At 39.1% G+C, this 23,533-nt stretch overlaps 1 protein-coding gene across 1 annotated transcript; it reads left to right on the top strand.

Moving 5' to 3' along the window:
• Positions 1-92: 92 nt before the first annotated feature.
• Positions 93-17,964, top strand: hoxb9a (homeobox B9a). The gene is made up of 2 exons (XM_084743441.1): positions 93-729; positions 15,837-17,964. Exons 1-2 carry the CDS (start codon positions 117-119, stop codon positions 16,070-16,072), a joined length of 849 nt encoding a protein of 282 aa, XP_084599567.1. The 5' UTR covers positions 93-116; the 3' UTR covers positions 16,073-17,964.
• The last annotated feature ends 5,569 nt before the right edge of the window (positions 17,965-23,533 follow it).

Raw genomic sequence — 23,533 nt, 5'->3', positions numbered from 1 at the left:
GGGGCGAGCAGGCAAAGGGCAGAAGAGAGAAAGAGAGAGAGAGAGAAATATCGTAATGTCTCTCTTCTTGTTCTCCATCTAGTGAACTCGCGGCGTTTCGCAGATAATGTCCGAGAATGTCCATTTCTGGGACTTTGAGCAACTATTACGTGGACTCCATCATAAGTCACGAAAGCGATGAACTCTCAACCCCAGCTCGCTTTCCCAGCGTGCAATACTCCGGCTCGAGCCCCGCCGCTGCCGCGGGCGGACGGCAGCCCGGCGGCGCGACGCACGCGGAGCATCCTCATCCAGACTCGTACCCATCTTGCAGCTTCCAGCCGAAGCCCCCGGTCTTCTCATCGTCCTGGAGCCCGTTCAGTCCGCACCATGGTGCCAGCGGCCTCCCTGCTGTCTACCACCCTTACATTCCAGCCCAGCACGTGCCCGCCGCGGACACACGGTACCTCCGTTCATGGCTGGACTGCGCGCCGCGCGGCGCCGAGTCCGTCCCGGGGCAGGGCCAAACGGGGCAGGTCAAGCTGGAGCCGCAGCTCGGACATCTCGGCGGGGAGATGCCACCCAAACTCGGTGGACAGCACCAGCACGAGACCACCACGTACATCTTGGAGTCGACGTCCACGGCGGCGCGCGAGCTGAGCCACCATCCTGCAGCCATCCCGGGAGCAGGGTTCGAAGAAAATAAGGACATTTGTGAAGGGAGTGAGGACAAAGACGGCCTGGATCAAAGTAAGTTATTAAAGCAGGAAATAGCGCGTGGGAGAGGGAGAGGGAGAGAGAGATTGTAAACGCTTTTAATGCCACCATAAAACAAGAACAAAGAGCCGGAGAGCCAAAGTGCCCCCACCTCCTGCTCTCTAACTTTACTGTGATATTTCTCCCGTATCATCCTTCTGTTAGCAGCTCCTGACTGCACGGGGACAGCCAGGACAAACATCCAAAATAACGGCTTTCTGTGACGTTACCGTAAACCTGCGACTGTGTAGCCTCGAGTTTCCTACAGTTTTCTAACGAAGCTCTTAACTCAAATAGCCTGGAAATGGTGGACAAAACAACACGAACGAGCTTCAATATGAATAAAACCAAGAATCACCCTAAAATCATCTTGAGAAAAAGTGAAATTGTATTTAGTTACATTTCTTTGTGTTAAAAGTGATGCTCTAATTGCATCCATATATATGTATCTGGTTAATTTTAATAACCTGACAAAAGCCCAATTAAACACAGAAAGCAGTATATGTTTACATGCATGATCTATAGAAGAATGTGCATAGTTTAGTACAGATGCCTGTGTAAGAGAGATAAATAGGTTGCTTTTGAAAACATTTAAAGTTAAAGCGGATGTAAGACAGAGGACCATCAAATATGAAAAGCTGAGAATGGAAAAATCAAAAACCTCATCAGATAATCTGATTTTCTTCTTCCCCAAAACTATCAGTCCAGTAATTACAGAAGGTTGCTGATGTTTGGCTAACCTCTAGCTTGTTTTACGCAAGTAATTGGCAGGGCATGCGCACTTCTGTCCTGTTCGAAAGTGGCTGGTGTTTTAGATTTGTCTTTTTAACTGCAGGAAGATTGTAAGTCGTATGGGTCTCTTCGTCTCTCTGCCTTGTTTTTCACAGGAGGGAGGGCGCGCGCGCGCATGGGCTCGCGTCTGCGCTCCATTGCGTTTTAAAGCTGCTCATGTCAGTCAGTCAGTCTGTAACAAGCCCGGCTGACCGGCCAGTCCAAACAGTGGAAATGAATCTCTATGTAAACCTGCAGGCCTGGAGGTGTTCTCTGTAATCACTGATTTCCACTATGGACACATGAACTCCACAGCTTTACTGGGCAGACTGGATTGTATATTTCATAGATCAAGGCAACCGCTCATATCATAAAGTGACACTCTATATCCAGTATGTCATATAGTTATGCCACCGACACAAGGCGAGGGTCTCATATTGTCATTTTTAAAAAATATATATTATTAAAGCACCAAACCAGAACAGAAGTCATCTCAGGTCACTTTTCATACAGAGTCAGGATATGTGTGTGTGTGTGTGTGTGTCCACTAAGGGGACAGTGGCGAAGAAAAACTTATTTTTGTTGTAAACATAATAACAACACGTCTATCCGTGCAACAGCTGAAAATATCACATGTATGTCAACTTTATACATAGTCTGCCTTCGTCTAAATAAATATATAAAAATCATAAAAGGAGTTGGTCAGGTCGTCCATCATTGCCCCGGCGGCTCGGAGCTGCAGAGCAGGGTAGATGAGTTCTCAATAGAGCAGAGGCCTCATAACTCAGGCTGGCTGCAGCTTGGACTAACTCAGATGAACGGGACTGAGCCCCGCTCACACATGAGGGGGGGACAGTCAGGCACACAGAGCTCTCTGGACTCTTAATAAAACATGTATAAATCTACAGGATCACGTAAATCTCACAGTGGCCTCTCCATGATGGCGTTTCAATCTGTAGTTGAGCGAGAAGTTGAGTGGAAGACGAAAGATTTAAACTTTGCCAAGAAATACATGATCACCTTTTGTGGGTTTGTGCCTGGAAAACTGTGACGCGTGTATTATTTTTTAAATAATTATTCTAACAAATGAAGACTCAGTGCATGGATTCACTGTTAAAAGTAGAGTCAGTGGGGTTTGTTCGAGTTGTTTCTAAACGTACCAGGAAGTCAAACTTCAATGTTCTCGTTTGGTGAAATGTTCATAGCACAGCAAAAATAAGGAAAAACGGGCAGAGAGCAGCGTCTCAGACTTAGACGTTACCGCACACCTCTAGGGGGTCATAAGTGATGATCGAATGTCATATGACTCTATACATCTTTGCAGATTATACCTTTAAATACATTTATTACAATCAACTTGTAAAATGCATGATCTCAAAATGCAACTGAACGAATAATATATTTTTAGCTCCACAAAAGTTCAAACTGGCAGAAGCATTTTGGTGTTATTCTAGTGTGTAGTCTGCCGGGTACACAGTCGCACGTGATTTGCTGTTTTATTCATCTGCTCACTCTGTGATAATAATAATATTTTACCTGTCAAGAGATCGCAGTCATCTTGATGTAAAGCCGTGGAGGGTTTGGCCAGAACAACAAGGGTTTGTTCTGTTTTTCTATCATCACTCGCACTAACAACAACATTTAATCCATCATGTGCCGGCGGCAGTTTGGAGCTCTTTTCCAAAGACTTATTTTGGGTGGGACAGAAAACCCCTCCCTGGAAACATGTTCGTTTTTTCTTTTAAATTCTATTTCTTATAAATATTTCTTTTAATCGAGGCTGAATGTGAACAGGCTCCCCCTTCTCTAATCCCGCCGGATAAATCTCATTTCTGCCAGAGGAGACTGATCCATACGTCTGAGCGCGTGACTGCTTCATATATGAATGTACATCGCGCGTGAACGTTTGCGTGAGAGAGAGAGATGACAAGGAGGGCCTGGACCTCCGTATTGGCCTTTTCAGAGGAAGGAATACAAATTGCAAATATTACACACACTCACATACACACTTTATTACTGCACTGGCATCATACACACACAGACACACACACACACACACACACACACACTCAGCCACCTTATTACAGCATGTGAGCATGCTATCCATCAGAGCAGTGAGCTGGTTAAGGGCTGGATGGAGCCCAGCAGCCTCCAGTCTGAATTATTAGACTTTCCACCAGTAACACTGTGTGTCCCAGTCTGGCTTGTGGCACTGAAAGCTTTGGTTGTAATGGATTCTGTGTTCAAACACACCGAACTGAAAGTTTTCTCAATTAAAAAGAAAGTTTGTCTCTGAGCTGTTTGCAAGCATCAGCACTTCTTCTTCTTGTGGTTTGTTGTTGGTTGTGTCTGTGTTGCAGTGGGTCAGTGTGGCAGGTAGTGGGAGCTGCACCAACCAGCAGAAGGCAGTGGAAGGCTGTTTCTATTGTTCACATGGCAGCCATTTTGAACACTATGGCTGCAAAAATCTACATATTTCTCTTTGTGGGCTAAACAGAACTATCATTTCTTAAACTCAGCTTCAGTTCACAGCTAAACTAAATGGTTACTGGGTAACACCCAGAGAAATAGCTGAGTTTAAAGGGCCTCACACTCTTTGAACTTCTCTCCTGGAAATTTGAGTTGACACATTGAAGGGAATTTAGTTGGAATAGAGCTGCAATGCTTACTTGATTAATTGATTACGAAACTAATCATCAACTATTTTGATCATCGATTAATTGTTTTGAGTAATTTTTTGAGAAAAAAAGTAAAAATTCTCTGATTTCAGCTTCTAAAATGTGAACAATTTTCTGGTTTCTTTACTCCTTCATGACAGTAAACTGAATATCTTTGAGTTGTGAATAAAACAAGACATTTGAGGACGTCATCTTAGGCTTTTGGAGACACTGATTAACAATGTTCACCATTTCTAGTATTTTGTGCAGCAAACAGCTATTAATTAATTAATCGAGAGAACAAACATCTGATTAATCAACTATGAAAATAACTGTTAGTTGCAGCCGTAGATGGGAAACAACGCATTATGCTTAGAATGGATAAAGCTGTTTTTAATTGGCTGTGTTGTGATCATTTACTGTGTGTGGCAATGGCAGAGTAGTACAACTGAAAAAAGTTGTCTTTTTTGTTATTACAGGTTACAGTGTTACTTTTCATGACACATCTATAAATGTCTAACAACATATATATTTAGAATTATAGATGCATGATAATACTGGCATGTCACTGTTATCAGCTGATAGTGGCTTCAGAATGAAATATCGTATCAACATGTAATTAATATTTCTGCTGATATGACAGACTGATAAGATGATGCTTTGATTGTGAGCACATGACATGAGTATGTCTGTGGTGTGGAGGTTTTTTAGGGAGAAAAAAAGTTGCTATTTGCAATGATTGCTAAGCGTCGGTGATGCAAGGAGGAGCCAAATCTCATTCCTTCATTACTACAAATTTAATTACTCACCTTAAGAGCAGTCATCCTTATCATTAGCCTGCAACAAATTTGTGAAGAACAAAGACAAACAGGCACTAGTGAAAAAAAAAAAAACTGTCAGCAGTAGTTTTCTTAATTTGCTCAGTGATGGTGTATATGTTTTAAAGCATTGTATTTTATGTCTGCATCTGCCAGTGGGCAATCACAATACAAGTTGATGTAATAATATGTTAATTCCACTGGAGACTTGATGATCTCTGCAATTAGGTGGAACAAATATGTGATATATGCATCAGCAATTGACCAAAATGAGTTAGACAATATCAGAGGAGATCTAATATTGTGCTAGGATGATCATTAAACTCCCCTCTTTGCTGTCTGGTTACCTTTGTTGCTGTTTTGTTCTGGGTTCAAGGCACAGCTCAACATTTTGGGAAACAGCTTATTTATTCTCTGTCTGGGAGAATGATACCACCCTTATGTCTGTACAGTAAATATGAAGCTTGAGAATCAGCAGCTGGTTAGTTTAGCATAACAGCTGGAAATAGCTAGTACCTTATGTTATATATCAAAACAATAAGTGAAAAATAGCACTGGTAAATTTTCTATTTTTAGACAAAAACTTTAAATCATACTGATATCAAATGTGTCTGAACCATAACATGTCAACTCTGCAGTCCTTCTAAATCAAAGCTAAATAAGAATTATGATTTAAAAATGTGTATTTTGATTAACATTAAGAGAACTCTGAGACACTTTAAAAAATAAAATGACTGCTCACTACGATTATGCTGTGAAATGAAAGAAATGTAACATTTTCTCAACTCTGTAAGATGTCAACTAGTCAAATTTTCCAGTTGACATCTATGATTAATAAATAATGTAATCATAAGGAGGTTGGCCAATTATAAGGTTTAATCTTCAAAAATACATTTTCCATTGTGATTCAAGAATAAAAATCAAAACCAGATGGAAAATATGATGTGGTTGTTTAAGGTATATTTATTTCCAAATATGTCTAACTAATCCTGTAGGGTATAGATAAGCTTCAATATAATTCAGTTCACTTTACTTCACTTCACTTGAATGGACAGACTTGATTTGGGTTCCATTTAGACTTTGGTCTTTTACATCAGAAAAACTTCCTGTGTTTACATTTTGATAACTTGAGTAAAATATTCATTTTCACACAAATAAGCTATGCAGTCTCACAGCTGTTTGTGAAATAGTCTCCATTAGATTCAATTTTCCTTTTTTGTGACACTCAACAAGACTTTCAAACTATTTTTACTATACACTTTAGTTGTCATCACTTTCATCACCCTCAAGTTATAGTAATAATAAATACGCAACATCTGGTTGCTTTTAAAAGGTCTTGGGTTGGTTTAGACACCAAAACTACTTTGATATAGATTCAGAAAAGAAGATTGTTGTTTTGGTTGAAATTCCATAAAATTTAAATACAGATTAAGACCAGAAACACACTGTAGACCAGCATTAGTTATGAACACATGATGGCAAACAACAGCATTTGGTTTGCTGAAAATTTGAGCTGTATCATTGTTGCCTGGCTTCTATGATGGTGTCTGTGCTCTGTGTCCACTGGATGTGTTCACATCAGTGGTCTTACAATGTAGTATTCATCAGTGGCCAAATTCCTCCAGGAGCTTTGACGTTTCAAGCTATTTGTGCACTAAATGTTACAGCATGACAGAACTCTTGGATGTCCTCAGCATTATTGATATTAGGAGGGACTTTTGGACAGATCCGTGTTTCAGGAGTTCCAAAGGCAAATATGTTTGTACCTCTTATGTGTTTTCAAAAAGTAAAACATTCCTAACGAGCAGAGGTGGCAAAAGTCCCCACATTCTTTTCTCATGTAGAAGTACAGATACTTCTGTAAAAAAAAAAAAAAACTCTGGTAAAAGCAGAAGCCCTGATTCAACTTATTTACACTAGTAAAAGTGAAAAAGTTCAGGCTCTGAAATGTGCTCAAAGTACACAAGTAAAAAGTTGTCCTCTGAAGGACATTTCTACCAGCTTTTTCTGTGCACAGCTAACTGAACCTTACCTATCTGTCTGTTCTGTCTTTTGTCCTGTTGTGTCTTTTACATCATTTTTGTCTTGTTATATCTTGCACATCCTTTTTCATTTTGTTACATTTTTATTGTTGTTTTCTTTCTTTGACATGATTTTCATCTCGTTACATATTTTATGTTGTCTTTGCCTAGTTATAACTTTTACATAATTTTTCATGTTGTTACGTTGTACTTTCGTTGTGTCTTTTACATTGTTCTCATCTTGTTACATCTTCTATGTTGTTTTCATCCTGTTATGTTTTTCACATTGTTTTTCATGCTGTTAACGTTGTTGTGGTCATGTTGTGCCTTTTGCTCTGTTTTCTTTTTCCGTCCTTTTTTTGTCTTGCTATGTTTTCTCATCTTGTTACATCTACTCTTGTTATGTCTTGTAAGTAGTTTTTGTCTTCGTCATTTTCATCTTGTTACATCTTTTTAGGTTGTTTTTGTGTTGTTACATCCTTTACAATGTTTTTCCTTGTTACATCTTGTTGCGTCTGTCGTGTGGGATATGTATCAATGGAACCACCAAGAAACCGTCTTTTCTAGGTGTTACTGTCTTATCCATTTAGGTTGAAATTGGGCTTGATGTTGGGAAGATGGCACATGATGATGCAAAATAAAGATAATCAATAATTCCCCTCAAATGCACTTAAACTAAAGCCTATTTTGAAAATGTGATGAGTAGAAAGTACATATATTTCTATAAAACTGTGGGTAGAAAAAGTCTAAAGTCAAAAAAATAAATACTCAAGTAAATTACAGATACCTGAAAACTCTACTTAAGTACAGTAACCAAATATTTGGACTGAAGTACCTCCCATCTCTGCTTAATATTAGTCTTTACCCACAGTAAAAGTGTAAAGCCTCCCATTTCCAAACTGTAAATTTGTTGAGGTGAAGGCTAAATTCTAAGATGACCAACTTGTGTTGAAAGCAGGATGTGGCAGCTTGTAATAATGGGTTTAATATATGAACGTGTTGGAATCCAGTTGTTTCTGATGATTCAGTTGAGAATCTGAAAAATGATCGGTGTTTGCATCTTGGCACATAACAGCAGGACAGATTGAGGCTGAGTTTCCCTCCCCAGGTATTCAAAATGGCTGCTGCATAATCCTACCTTTCAAAACATCACATCCAGTCACAGCCGGCATCCAGCTACAGATTCTCTTTGTGTTACTCGTGCTGGGCGGCCATCCAGAATAAACTACAAGATTACACTTCAGTCTTTGTGCTGCTGCTGCTGCTGCCGGGCAGAGCGAGAAAGTTATTACCCCCGAAGTTTATTAAGTTATAACGCCGGGTGAACAACCCCATTAATTGGCGCGTTGCTGTTGGTGGCTGGGTGAGATGGGGTGTAAGGGTTGGGTGGGTGAGGGAGATAAAATACGACTCCAGGAAATGTAATAACGTGCCTTTGGGATATATGAGAGGTCAATTTCTGGAACTATTAGGGTGAAATTGCAAAGGGAGGGAGAAAGAGAGAGAAAGAGACGGGATGTGATATTAGTCTTGTAGCTGTTTGGTCACTGTTTCAATGCAAGCAGAATTCATCACGGTGGACACACACACACACACACACACACAAAGGGAAAGACACACATTGGCCTGCAATTGAACAGATCTTGCTGCAGGGCCATGGCTTTACGGGAATATCAATCTTTTCATCCATGTATGTTTCAGTGTGACATCACATTGCTTCTACATGGATGTAGCCTGAAGAGAAAACTTAAAGTTAGGACTATACAAGCCATACACCCATAAACCCCCACCCACATTGTTTCTTTCTATTTGTCATCATCTTTACTTTCTTCTCTCCTCTTGGAGAAAAGAGGTCTATCACCCATTTCTGAGAAATGGGACATGTCATGTCCAACCAAGAACTGACTGAATGATTAATCCCAACACTCTAAAATTGATTTAAGGATTCATATACATGAAATATACACAGCCTCATTTTTCAAAGGTTTTGCTTTAGTTTCTTTAATTTGCACAGTTGTTCTGTAACAGAAAACAGCCTTAACACATTTAAATATGTCTTCAAAATCCCAAACTAACAACAGCTACTGATGACAAAGATATAAAAATGTGCTATCATATTGTACTCTTCTTTGATTTAAAATTAATTTTTATGTGAAAATGTTGGCCCTTGAAAGTTGTGTCCCAGATTTATCAGTTTTATTTTTATTCCTAAACTTGCTCTGTGCTAGAAGACACGCTTGTCCCAGACAAGAATTCACAACTTCAAAACAAGACCCACTGATAGCATAGGCATACAAAATGTGCTATTTTAATCATCTTTTTTAAAATATTTTTTAGAATAAAAATATTGGCCTTTTAAAGTTGTGTCCTAGATTTCCATCAGCTACATCAGATTTTTCCAATAACATGATTTAATCACGCATAAAAAGGATTAGCTATACCCTAAGGACCCCTGTCTCACTTCCTGGTTTAAAAAAAGGCAGGAACAGCTCAGACACTGGTAAACTGTCTATTCTCTCAGCCATAACATGTCCACTCTGCAGTCCTTCTAAATCAAAGATAAATAAGAATTATGGTTTAAAATTTAAAATGTGTATTTTGACTCTGAGACACTGTAAAAAATAAAATGGCTGCTAACTACAACAATACTGTGAAAGGAAAAATGCTAAATTTAATAAAAAATAATTTTAAAAAATGTAATAGGAGGTTGACCTGTTACAAGATTTAATAGCCAAGAGTTTGATCCTTTAAAATATATTTTACAGCATAATTCAGTAGTAAAAATCAACCCCCCTCAAGATACAGTTTTGGCTCAGTTCTCAAAAACGAGTGCTTTACCATCCGCCAGCACCCCACCTCACCACCCTCCTCCACCGCTCCCCACCCCTCAACCGGTTCGTCATCCTGGGTGACAGCCACGGTCGCGGCACAGCTCTGAGGGTAATGGATGGTCCTGGAGGTGATTATACACCCGGGGAATGCAAAGCACCCACTTTACCGTGTGACAAAAGCACCGCCCCACCCTCCAGCTTCCCCTCACCTCTTTACCAGGCATTATTTTGCTCTGAGATGAAATCGATCCTCTACATGCTGGCCATGTTGGAGAAAATTGATTCCAGAGGGTATTAAGGACGTATTTACTGATGATGGCTGCTAACCAACTTGGCTGCTGGAAATAATGTGGGGAGGCTGTATTCTGTCTGATCCACACAGGACAGAGGCCATCTTGGCTTTGCAATCTTGTTCCAAACCCAGCATCTTTGCACATGTTCACATATCCTGCAAAACATACCATGGCACAAATTTGTTGATGCATTACCACAGATTTGCAGTGTTGGCTAACAAAAAACAAAATGTTTACAACATGTCTTTAATGCTGCATAAGAATTTCATTGATGTGTTGGTTCACAGTTATGGAGAAAACCAAACACCATGTTTGTTTTTGTACATTCTCAACAGCAAAGTCAAGTTGAAGTGAGCTTATTCAATTATTTTCAATAAAGCTTTCTGTTCTATGAAAACAAACGTCCAGTGATTACTTATATAGAATTTCCTCTTAAACCGGGGAGATTTAGTTTTCTGTTGTGCTGGTACAGATTTGGTGGACAGATCACTCATTGATCACTTGATTCAGTTTAGGTGATGAATCCAATCTGGGATTTCTTCTTGTGTGGTGACCATGATGCGCTCATGTGCTTGTTTTTCTCATTTAAACGTGGAAGACAGATGACACAGACATGAATGATAAAGGAAATTTAAAATATAAACTTAAAACCTAGATTGCCATACACCTGACTGATAGCCTTGTATTGATTACATCTGTTTTTTATTTGCATCTTTGTTAGGAAGCCCTATAAATAAAAGTAAAAGTAAATGAAAAGCTATGAGTGACAAAAGAAAAATACTGAGACAAAACAGTGACATAACAAGTCAAAAATCATGACAGCATGTAAAATTTATGAGTTCTTAAATAAAATTATGACAATCCATTTTTAAGTTTAAATGATTAGAATGATTTTGACTTGGGCATCCATTAAATACAGTACTATACATGAATCACAGGGAAGTTATACAACATATTTTTCATTTTTGTTGACATTGTGAAATATGTCATTTGGCCTTGGCAAAATAAATGCTTTACATCTTAAAATCCAGTAGATGGCTGTGAAATTCAGTGACAAGCCAGTGACAAAACAGCTAATTGTAACAATATAATGACTTCATATTGCAATCATAGACAGCAGTGATGCAGTGATGGAGCATCAACTGTAACAACACTTTTTTTCTCAACTATGATGTGGCTATGGAACATAAATATCATGGAGCTGATTATACTCTTACTCACATCACAATGTTAATTGTCTGCAATAAACTCCACCAGAGATATGAATGAAAAACGTTTGAACTTTATGCTTCACAAGAGCAAACAATAATATAATCAACATGAAGTTTGTGTTTGCAGATTTATACATCATAGAAGAGCGGATGATTAGCCGAGCCAGAGGTTTGCACTTTCCCAGTGCCATTCTAGTTTTGACTTAAAATGTCAAAATTCGACCTTTAAGTCAAACATTTGGCTTTGTATCCCATAATTTTAACATTTTGCCATAAGTATTTTAACTTTATGATTCTTAGCTTTCTTCCATTTTTATCTTTTTCTGATATGTTTTGTATGTTCTTCCACACAAAACAGACGCTGTATACATTTTAATGTGTGAATTTGATCAAACACAAAGCTAACACAGCTCATGGTGCCACTCAAAACACTTCTTTGTTCACAACAGTGGAAACAATGCCATTGTCATGAATGTCATGTACAGCTGTGTGAATTGCATTGGCACTATAGCAAGTCTGATTGTCATAGTAGTAAAATATTACCAGTGAAATTGAAGACAGACGGAGCCTCCACCCAATATCAGTTAGGAAAAAGACTAGTTCCTCAGGGAGGAACACCATGCACACACATTCTAATTCTCTCTGCTCAGCGTCAAAAGGCGCTGAAGCTCAGACTTTCCCCATGACTTGTGAGTGATAAGATCATCCCTTCTGCCACGTTAGGCCAGTGGACTGAGGCTGCATTTTACACAGAACCGAAAATCTCCTTTATAACCCCTCACTCTGCTCCTGGCTGGAAAGATAAATCTCAAACAGCAACAAGGAGAGGCTTTTTGGCCCCAGTGTTGCCCAAACTGATTTAGATGGAGCTTATATATGGAGCTTATATTGCCAAAATCAGCCTGATGGTTTGGCTACATGTGTGCTGTGTTTCATTCAGTCTGGCTTGCACTGCCTCAGGAAGACTTTAATAAAAACAGCCAGAAAGTGTATGATTTCTTTATGAGTTTTAGCAGTAAGTCCAGAGAGTGGAATCCCCTCTTTGAGTCACATTTGTGTCTTTGCACCAGACATGGATCTGCACTGCTGACTGAGATGGTGTCACTGATAAAAAGCAATGAAGAAACAGCAACTTTAAAGAAAATAGTGCTATTGTGGCCTTATTTTCTGCTTTGCACACTAATTTGAGATGGTCTTCAAGATTTTGTTACTGGTTTTATTTGACTGTTCTCTCAATGAGAAGACAATGCTATATAAATAATTCATAGGGCAACAAAAGTTTTCTCATTAACTTAATGTGAATATACAAGTTTTAGTTAACAAGTTAACAAGACTTAAATTTTCAGGTATTTATTTTCAGAATACTTCAGATTTTTTAAAGATGTGTTTTTCTACCTTGAAGTCTCTTGACTTGAAACGATGAGTTCAATAATGCTGTTTGTATTGTTCAGACTTTATTAAACTCATTAAATTAAGTTTCTAAAGAAACGTGGTCAGCAGATCTTGCAGACTTCCCAGCATGCATTGTTGGAGAGTTAAAACTCTCCTGAGACCCTTCTTTTTTAAACCCTGAAAAAAACATATATGATGAAAACTTGCTGTGTTGATACATCTGGTTGCTTGTTTTCACTATATAAAAAAGTATTCATGAATAAATAGTATTAAATTCAGTTTCTACCCCCTTACACTTAAAATGTAATAATTTCACTGGGAGCAGTTTGACATGTTGTCTTTTTGCCAGTGTTGGAACATCAGAAGCAGCTGCAGCTGTGGGTTCTTTGTGTGAAATGAAGACCTGACTCTTCAAACTAACAAAATGTAAAATGAAATCAAATCTGTCTGTTGTGCTCATCAGTGTGACTGAAAACTTGTTGGATCGACTTAATGTCTTAAGTTGAACAAAAGTGTTTTTTCAAGTACAACTGAATTCATATTGAGTTAATATCAAGTTTATTTGACAAGAAAGGTTCATTTGTATTGCATCATTACAAATTACCTCAACTTGTCTTTCCAAATTCCATCAATTTACTCAAAACTCAACTCAACTCAAAAAGTAGCCTGGACACTAACTTTTTAAAGTTAAAAAACAGTGAAAATGTTCAAGTTTTTCATCTTCACAGTGAGTTTCTTCTTTGTTTTAGACTCTAGTAAGTGGAAGAATTTGTTTGTTGGCTTGACTGAGTTGACTGGAGGAAGAGTCTGACCTAACCACAGGGAATAATTGTTCTTGGTTAAAGGTTTTATTTAGAAGATGTAAAAGTGGAACTGAACCAGAAAACAACTTTCGCCTCTCACAATGTTCCTGAGTGTGTTTGGATAGTTGTTTCAAATGAAGTCGTTTATCCTCTTAGGTTGCTGGTGCCTGGCTAAACTGACAAAAAAATGGAAAAGCTCAAAATGAGAAAAGGGCATACTCTGATTTGTTCCTTTAATCGAAATTTCATAACAAAAATCATAAATACATAGTTTTCCTTTTTTTATTGCAGTGCTATTTATCCATCCTGATTTATTTGTGAGTTGCTGAGTTTTGGAGATCAACTGTAGAAATATCTGCCCTCTCTCAAAGTAATGGAACTAGATGGCACTCAGCTTGTGGTACTCAAAATGCCAAAAAATACAATCGAAAAACTCAACAGCAACGTCTCTTTACACAAATCTTGAGACTGTTATTCAATATAATCCACAGACTTTGTTATGAGACGTTTCATCTAGGAACTACTTTCATTCAATTAAGACATGACTAGATGGACAAATAGGACTTACAGGCCAGAAGAAAAATATGTATTTTCGAATTTGGGAGGGGAACTAAAGAACCTCGGTGCCGTGAGACTCCCAGCAAGCGGCCTCATAGTTGAGATGCCTCGGCACTTTGCAGAGGGGAAGAGCAGATAGCTTTCAGCCCTAAACCAGACCCATGCGTCCCAAACAAGAAGTCTCTGCTAATTACGTCGGTCTGAAAGCTATAAAGAGGGGTGGGGTGGTGGGTAGGGGGGGGTGGAGGAGTCAGGGTGGCCTGGCAAACAACACACATGGAAGAATAGAAACAGAGATGAAAAAAAAAAAAAAATCAAGACAATAATTCATAATTTTCTCTCCGCTGAAAACGAAGAACATCCAATTTAGGGGCCTCTATATTTATGCCTTACAGCGTTGTTATTTACTATTTCAAAAAACACAACTTCCCATAATGAAAGACGAGGTTTATATTTTTTTAAGCGCGTTGGAGCTCATCACAGTTCTGATGTGGCAAATGGAGCTGAGTGTCATCACATGTCATTTATTTTATCACCTTTAAATTCACTGTAAAAAAAAAATCCTTCTGTGAAGACAGTTAGACATTTGAAGACCGTTAATTTATTTCTTTACTTATGAGGAAAAAACGTGCTCAGATTTATAATGTGTTCAAACGGGTTGAATACAATGCACTGTGTGAAATTTGTAAAAATCATATCGAATCTATGTCAGCTTAACAGAAGGCGAAGGAAGAACACAAGACATATTTTTCTTCTGATCCCATCGGGGCCATAAATTTCCCGCCGCTTATTAATTTAGGAGCAATCAGAAGTGACGCAGTGACAGTACGCCGAGCTGCCATGTGATCATCATTCTCACGCAAACAAAAAAGCAGTACAAGCTCTGTAAAACATCTTCCCTCACGATGTGTTTTTGTGTGTTCGCTGTCATCATGCGGGGGAAATTTGCGGCTCCCGTTTTCGCTCACTAAACATGATCATTGTCTTGCTTTATTTCTGTTATCATTAGTCTGTTATTACCAATATTCCCTCCGTGACCAGCATCTTCTATTTATCCGCTGAAGGTCACTTTCAATCAGGAGCCTCCAGATATCCAGATATAGTCAGATATCCTTGCGATTACTACACGTGAATGTATGTAATTAAGTTCGGCCTTGCCCATATCAGCGACCTCATTGGCTAATCTAAAATTAGTCATTACCTTTTCATGCTTTTCTTAAAATTGCGAATTAATGTGGTGTATTTTTGAGAGGTTTGAACCCGTTCTTAAACCTAGTTATTTTGTGAATGAGACTGTATATTATCCATGTTGTCTCGTTGCTTATTTCACCCCATAAAAAAAAAGAAAAAAGAATCAGAAAAAAATGCTGTTCATATTTGACCATCTTGCCTTCCTCACAGGTACACTGGGGCTGCAGGGAGGAGCGGGCCGTCTGTCTTCCACGTGGTGTCAAATAAAACAGCTATGGGTCTACTTGTGTCAAATTTGCATCCTATGTTAACACCATAAACCTAGTTTACGCACCAAAGTGGCAATTGCAGAGTCAGAGGTTTCCGAGCAAAGTTTTTACGCACAACTTTTACACACTGAAATATGTTGTTTTTATCATTTGAGTAATGTCTGTCGGCTTTCTAATTTTCTGAAAATGTTATGAAACTCACAAAAGAGAGAACTGGAAGTAGAATCCATTAGTTTATTTTATTTTATTATTAATTACTCCCTTTCTTTGCCTTCTCTTCCTCCAGATGACCCCTCCGCCAACTGGCTGCATGCGCGCTCATCCAGGAAGAAGCGCTGCCCGTACACCAAATACCAGACGCTCGAGCTGGAGAAGGAGTTCCTGTTCAACATGTACCTCACGCGGGACCGGCGGCATGAGGTGGCGCGCGCGCTCAACCTGACGGAGAGACAGGTGAAGATCTGGTTCCAGAACCGGAGGATGAAAATGAAGAAACAGAGCAAGGACCAACCCAAGGACTAGCGGGACTCTCACGCACTCACTCGCGCGCGCACATAACACATTCAGACGCACGTGCACGCACGCTCATGCCATGTATCCAACATAAACTCCCCTTTCTTATATCTAAAAGACAAAATGGCCTTCCCAAAACCTGCAAAAGTACCGACACGTCTCTTGTTTCCAGTTTGTTTTAATCTTCAGGCACTCTACACGAGCTTCAGTCTAATCACACCAATCTATACGGCTGATCGATAGCTTTGTTGATGCTAACAGACGCTGAGGATGCCGCCACGGTAACACAGAAGTCTTAAGAAGATCTGACGCTAGAACTTTGGAATGATTTGAGTGTGTGGTCATTGAGGACGACGCATAAAACCTCAAAGATCAAGAGCAATTCCTTTCGGACCTCCTCCTAAATGGATCGGACTCCATATGAAACCACATGAAACCGCAGATTGGACTATTTGTTTGATGAACTGATCGCTCTTGTTCCTCATAATTTTATATTACGCTTTCATTTAGGTTTTGATATTAGGCTCCATTATAAAAGGGAAGAAAAGCAGCAAACCGCCATTGATGTTACAACAGACTGGTGTTAGGGGTGCGGTGGAGGCGGGGGCAGATAGAAAGAGACAGAGGTTTTTCTTTCTCCTCAAGAACTCTTCCTTTTATTAGTTATTTATTGCTCCGTCACAGACACCGGAGGCGCGCGGAGGTGCTGAAACCGGGGTTTCACACGGCCATTAATAAGCACGAGGGGGTGGAGGGTGGTTGCACACACACACGCGCACACATACACACACAGACACACACACACACACACACACACACACACACACACACACACACACACACACGTGTTTTTTCTTCTTTCTTGTTTCTCTCATTGCTGGCAGGATTTGATTAGAAAGCGCCTGATGGTCGGCGTTGATACAAACCTCGAGCCGCCGTTTGTTTCCCGGTTGTCGGCCTAAGTAATGAGCAGCAGATACCGGAGGGGGAAGGAGGGTGGGAAGTGATGGGGGTGGAGGGTGTGTTAACCCGACTCAGCAACCGGGGATCCGATTAGGCTGCTGTCGATATCAGTGGATCCCCGCCCTTCAGCTACCTCTCCGGATGTTTTATGAGCTGCAGCGGCGGCCTTTATCGGCTATCGATAGTCGTCCCCTCATGCCGTCACATGAGCCTGGAGGTAACAGGGTTTATCCGAGATGAGACACAGCACAAAACACAAGATTAAAAAAAAATCATACCCACCACTCATGAAATATGATTTCAAGCATTCAAACCTCAGTTTTGGGTGAATCCAGGTCAGATTTAGTTCTGATCATCCGCGATTCTGACCTGAAAAATGCCCCAGATGACGCTGCATGCTTTCGCACCACGCACCCTCGAGCAGCATTAAAGACACTGTTACTCCAAAATCAAAGGTACATATATACGTAGTGGGGATATCTAGTGCTGAGATGTCTGCCCTCTCTCTTATAAAAACATTTAAATGTCACTTAAATAACATGTAATGGAACTAAATGGCACGCGACTTGTGGTTTTCTACGTTGGATTTGTTCCATAAAGGGGCAGTTCATCCCCAAATCAAATTGCATATTTTAACTATTAACTGTAGTGCTATTTGTCCAATTAGTATTTATTGATCCACATAGTTTGTAGAGGTTTGGTCTGCCTTCTCTTGAAATAATGACACTAGAAGCTAATCGGCTTGTACTGCTCAAAACAAAAAAAAACAAAAAAAAAACTCAACAGCAGTGTCTCCTCTAGAAGTCATGACCCTGTTACTCAAGATCTTGATGTGTGCAGTTTCGTGTAGGAACTATTTCCTTCAAGTAGTCCTTTATTAAACTATATGTTATCTCGAGTAACTTAATTATACGTAATTTTATACATTTTGCTTTTTGATTTTTTTTAGTTCATTATACTGAAGAGAAGGCAGACATCTCTACGACTATATCCAAAACTCTGCAAATCAGACAAAAAAAAATCTAGATGGATAAACAGCACTACAATTAAGTGAAAAAGTATATATTCTTTGATTTTGGGGTGAATTTTCCCTTTAACAAACAGGCGACATAAACGTAAAGTAGACTGACCAATACAAGTCATTGATGGATGCTGATTGTTTGAGGCTATCAGCTATTTGCAGTGAAGATGTAAAATGTTGATTTCATATTCTAGTGCGCGCAAAGTCCATGTGTGCGTGCTGCACGCCTCTGCGCCCTGCAGACTCAAACATTTCTCTCTTCGGTCACCACCTTCCAGTCTTTATTTGACGTGCTTCTTGCATCGCATTTTCAGAAAGAATGAGCTCTATTTTTATACATACAATATGTTGTGTATTATCTGCTATGCAAGGCGGGGTTCTCTCTCATTTCATGAAATAAACGGATAGTGTGCGTAACGGTTTGTAATCAAAACTCTGGACTGAAGAATGAGCATGTGCTCACGTTTACTGACACTTTTTACTTTTTTCCTGGAAATATAATTCCTGAAGGTTCTACAACACGTTTATATCAGCGGACACAATACAACACTTCAGATTTATTCCCGCGCGCAACGCTTCAGCAATAGTGTCTGCATTTAATAGCTCGGAGTATTATCTGGTTAGACTTCAGTTTATGCAGAGTTTTATTGATCTGAGTGTTAAAATATGAAGAGGCCATGTTGGAAGGCAGGCCCGCTACAATGGCGTTAGTTGAAGTGTCGGCGCAGTTAAATGGCGTCCGATGGCAGTTTTATGGACGGATCATAAACAACACATAGGCTTTACAACGTTTACAACTCTCTCTCTCTCTCTGAGTGTGTGTGTGTGTGTGTGTGTGTGTGTGTGTGTGTGTGTGTGTGTGTGTGTGTGTGTGTGTGTGCGTGCGTGCGGCTTACAGACCACAATGGCTGCTTGTGCACCAACATTGTAAAAATACATACACACATACAGGGCAGTATATAGTTTACGCACACTTGCGTGGACATCGCTTCCAGTTGATTTTATTGTCATTTTTGATTTACACGCAGAAATGAACGGGTCTATAACAGGGCTGCAACTTGCTTTCATTATTGATTAATCTGCCGATTATTTTCAGGATTAATTGATTAATTGTTTAGTCTGTTAAATGTCAAAAAAAGTGAAATTGCGCAACACAATTTCCCAGAACCCAAAGTAACGTCTTCATATAGCTTCTTTTGCCCAACCAACAATTCAAAACCCAAAGACTCTTCATTTGTTGTCATAAATGACAAAGAAAAGCAGCAAATCCTAACAATAGTAAGTGCAACCAGCAACATTTTTGCTTGAAAAAAGACTGAAACATTAATCGATTATCAAAATAGTCAGCAACTTATTTTCTTTCAATTAGTTACTCGTTGCAGCCTCTTTTTTGCAAAGTCTTAAATAGATAATCGCTATAAGAAGCATCGAATCCTCTATTTACGAGTAAAAATGTTTACATGGTTTGCGCATGCCTCGAGTCACTCGTCATTTGAAGACGTTATTTCGTCGTTTAGCTCTTTGTGTGTTAAATCTGTCGGAGGGGAATGCTTAAACAGACTAAATAGAAGTTTCTTGATAGGAAATATTTCTAATTTATTGTATATAAAGTGAGTAACCTCGTCTTTCTTATTGGAATGAATATTGTTTTGTCTTATTGGAACATGGCATCTTACTGTAATATAGATTATTTGTTTTCTTTTTGTCTGTCATGTTCTTTAGATTTCGTTCTCCATGTTGTTGTGCCGACTGTCTGAATGATCTGTTCTCATGTCAGTCCGATGAGCTCTTTGTGTCAATGATCTGTTAAATGAGTTGAACTCTGCTGATAGCCTTAATGTCACTAAATAGGGGAGAACAGGGGCAATTGTAACCGCTCAAGTCCCCTAGCGTACACACACACACACACACACACACACACACACACACACACACACACATATATATATATATATATATATAATAAAAACTTACTATTAACAATGCCAATATTGGTGTTGGTAGCTAGAATACATTATCATGGCTTCTGGATTGGCCATATGGACCAATGTAAGATGTAAGAAGCTTGTTGACATACTTAATAAATGTAATAATTATTTATTACTCCATTGAAATAATTCAAATCTATTTACCACTACAATAGTAGCCTAGTCCTCCACAAAAATAGCAATGGACTTTTGCTTTGAGTGTATATGATGCCTGACATCTAAAAGAATTTGAACAACAAACAAAAGAATGTAAATAAAATTATTGGATACTACAGCAGTAATGTGATTACTTTATTTGAGATACAGCTGGTATGACAGATGTTTTTAGTGTCACAATTGCCCGGAACCACAATTGTACCACTCTGACCTCTTGTATTAAATTTAACATGTTTTTGTCCTTATTCGTGTCAATATCATGATTAACTAGTTCACATATATGATGACTAGTTAGTTATGGAGGACAATGTAAAAAAAAAAGGTTATAATTGACCCCATTCTCCCCTATTTAGACGGAAAAGGTTTGATTAAAATGAAGCAATGCTTCTATATACACGATAATTTCTATTTGAATTACTGACTCCCTGCCCTTTCTCTGACTTTAGCTGTCCCAATATTTACTCTCCTGACTGGAGGAACAAAGTTTCTGGAGTGTTTGCTGCTGATAAATATGGACAGATCGCTCCAGAAGTCATTTTATTTTCCCTCCGCTTTTTTAATGAGAGAAATGTAAGCCATGTGGCCAGAGTAAAGGCTTTATTAACGAGCAGGCAAACTCTAGTCACTCTGATCCTCTCCTCTTCTCCATGTGAACGCTTCCAGTCCCTTTCTTGTATGTTTTTCCTCTCTTCTTTCTGTGTGTCGTTGTCTCTTGTTTCTTTGTGCGATGGCACTGCTGATGCTGGATTCCTTATTAAAGAGACTTTACAGTATGACCATGCTTCATTTTATTGCATCGCTGCTTCTCACTGCTAATTAAATACAGGGTTATCTGGGAAGAATTGTGTGGGAGTGTTTGTGATTTACAGCTAAAATCGACCATTTATCTAATAATAGAACGACCTCCTTTTGTGCAGCCCTCTGGTGTGAATGAGGCTGCAGTGGGAAAGTTCAGAGAGAGCAACTCTGCGCCTTCTCGCCGTACTTCTCCAGATTGAATTTGGTCTCTGTGGGAAGACAGAAAGAGACAGAGGCGACTTGGAGAGAACGAAGCGGATGAGCCAGCATGTGTTGAAAATATGTGTCTTAAAGGAGAGGGGCGTCTGTTTGGCTGCAACACCAAAAGACACTGTCATAAACCCATAAACACCCCCCCCCCAACCCACCCACCCACACACACAGATGATGAGTGCATTCATTAGAAGCGTCGTCATCCGTCCATTAGTAGCTTGTGAAGCCTGCGGTTCCTGTGTTTGTCTCTGCACCAAATGACCTGATAGACACAGAGTCTGATGAGGGCTGCAGGACCTCCATTTCCTCTCACAAGATGCAGAAACAGTTATAGCAAGAGTTGGAGCTGAAGTAGTAAAAGTATCCATTTGTTGCTGTTAATGCAAAAGAATCAGAAGACAACTATGACATTAAATAGTGAAGAGAACTGCAAAAGACGCAGAGGAAGCTGCAGAGACTCTTTCAACTGTGGACTAAGTGCACTTCTTTTCAAACTAGTACTATTTGAAGATTAACAATTGCTGCTGCTGCCTGTGGCTGCAGGGCCACAACCAGGGGTTTAGAAATACTAACAACTCCACCCTTCTTAAAAATGTTTTTGACTATAGCCAGAATTTTTATTTATTCATCTGTTGAAATCTGTTTTCTACAAACTTTGTCTCCACCTTAACTGAAACATTTTCACCTAAAACAATGAAATTCATGCTCAAATAAATTAATTGTAATAAGTTGTGGAAACTTAAACTAACTTAAAATGTTTGAGTTTTGATGTCATTGCAGTGAGAGGGGTTGCATTTACTAAAAATAACTGAGGTGCCTTAATCAATCAGAGAGTACATATAAGAATAGCTTCAAATGTTTAAGCTCTGATAACGTTCAACTTTTGAGTTTATGAACTCATGAAAATATTGTGGCAACTGATTGCCTCTCATTTATTTATCTATTTGTTTGTTTATTTTGAGTACTGAGTATTGAGAAACTACTTCTGGTCAAGTATTATGATCAGGTTCTTGGAGAAATCTGTCTAAGGTCTTAGAAACCTGGAATACTCCACTAGAAGCCAGAATACTGTGTCATGTAAACACCTTATCCTGGATTCTGAACATTCTTTGTTGGCACAGAACAAAGTGGATGAGATGATGAGAGATCGAGATAAAACTGCACACAGATGACCAGAAAACTGGATGCTGTTGGAATCACAGCGATATGAATAACTAGGTTTCTCATGCTCCATGTAAACATTACATTCTGAATAAGATCAGAACCAGCTTAGTAGTGTGCATGTAAACACACTCACTGCCATGAGCGTAAATTCCAGAAACCCTACTGAGGACATGACCTCAGTGGCAACCTGGGTCCTGTTTGCAGGACTAGCTGTAATTGCAGTTGTAATGTAGCTTTCATGTGGCTAGCAGAGGCTTCAAATTAAAATCTAGCATTATCAGTGTAGCACTGCTACTGGTGGAGTAACAGAAGAGAGGGTTGTAGCAGCACTGGCTTTAGCAGCAGTTTTGGCAACATTTCATCTTAACATTTATAAGCACTATACAAACACAGCTATGAAATCATTTATAACACACAATAATACAGTCCACTATCAAGCACTGCTAAACATTTAATGAATGCTTGATAACAATATAACATGATTACTGATTGTGCAGCTGAATAAGTACTCAGTATGTTGCATGCTGTTGAAATGTTTGTACTCATGTACAAGTCATTCACATATTTATTTAAAAAATGTTAAGAAATGTGTTTAAAACATTAATACAAATCATTACTTACAACTGTGCTATACCACAACATCAAACACCCACTAACTGTTTATATAGCTATGAATGCTGATCAAATATGAATGAAGACTCAAAATATCCTTGTATGTGTATACAGCTAGCTTAATGTGTGTTAATAACCATTTTACAACTGTTTGTGTGTCAGTTAGAAATATTTTATAGGAAATATGAAGGAGTTATACCTGTTGATGTTGATACATAATGCTATGTTATAACATGTATAAAGGTTTATTTATGATTAGACCTTTAAAAATGCTGAATTAGGGTGTTGAAATGAAGTGTTATCATTATCTTAGTCAGTTTATGTGTAGTAGCAGCAGAATTAGTACACACAAACAGTGCTACATTGAAAGCAGTGTAAACAGGCCTGCAGTAAAGAGGTAGAAATATGATGGTGAACAAAGTCTCAGCACAGCCTCTGTGCTCCACCCTGCACTGCACTGCTGGGCCCAACCAATGAGACCTCAGGATTTAGGCAGCTTTAGGCTCGGGCCCCAACAAAGCAATCCCATAAACCATCTGTGGGCTCGACGGCGGA

Source organism: Lutjanus erythropterus, chromosome 19 (genome assembly GCF_056507025.1).
Source record: "Lutjanus erythropterus isolate fLutEry1 chromosome 19, fLutEry1.hap2, whole genome shotgun sequence".
Lineage (NCBI taxonomy): Eukaryota > Metazoa > Chordata > Actinopteri > Lutjaniformes > Lutjanidae > Lutjanus > Lutjanus erythropterus.
The sequence above is the reverse complement of the archived record's forward strand: the minus strand, read 5'-3'. Positions and strand labels throughout refer to the sequence as shown.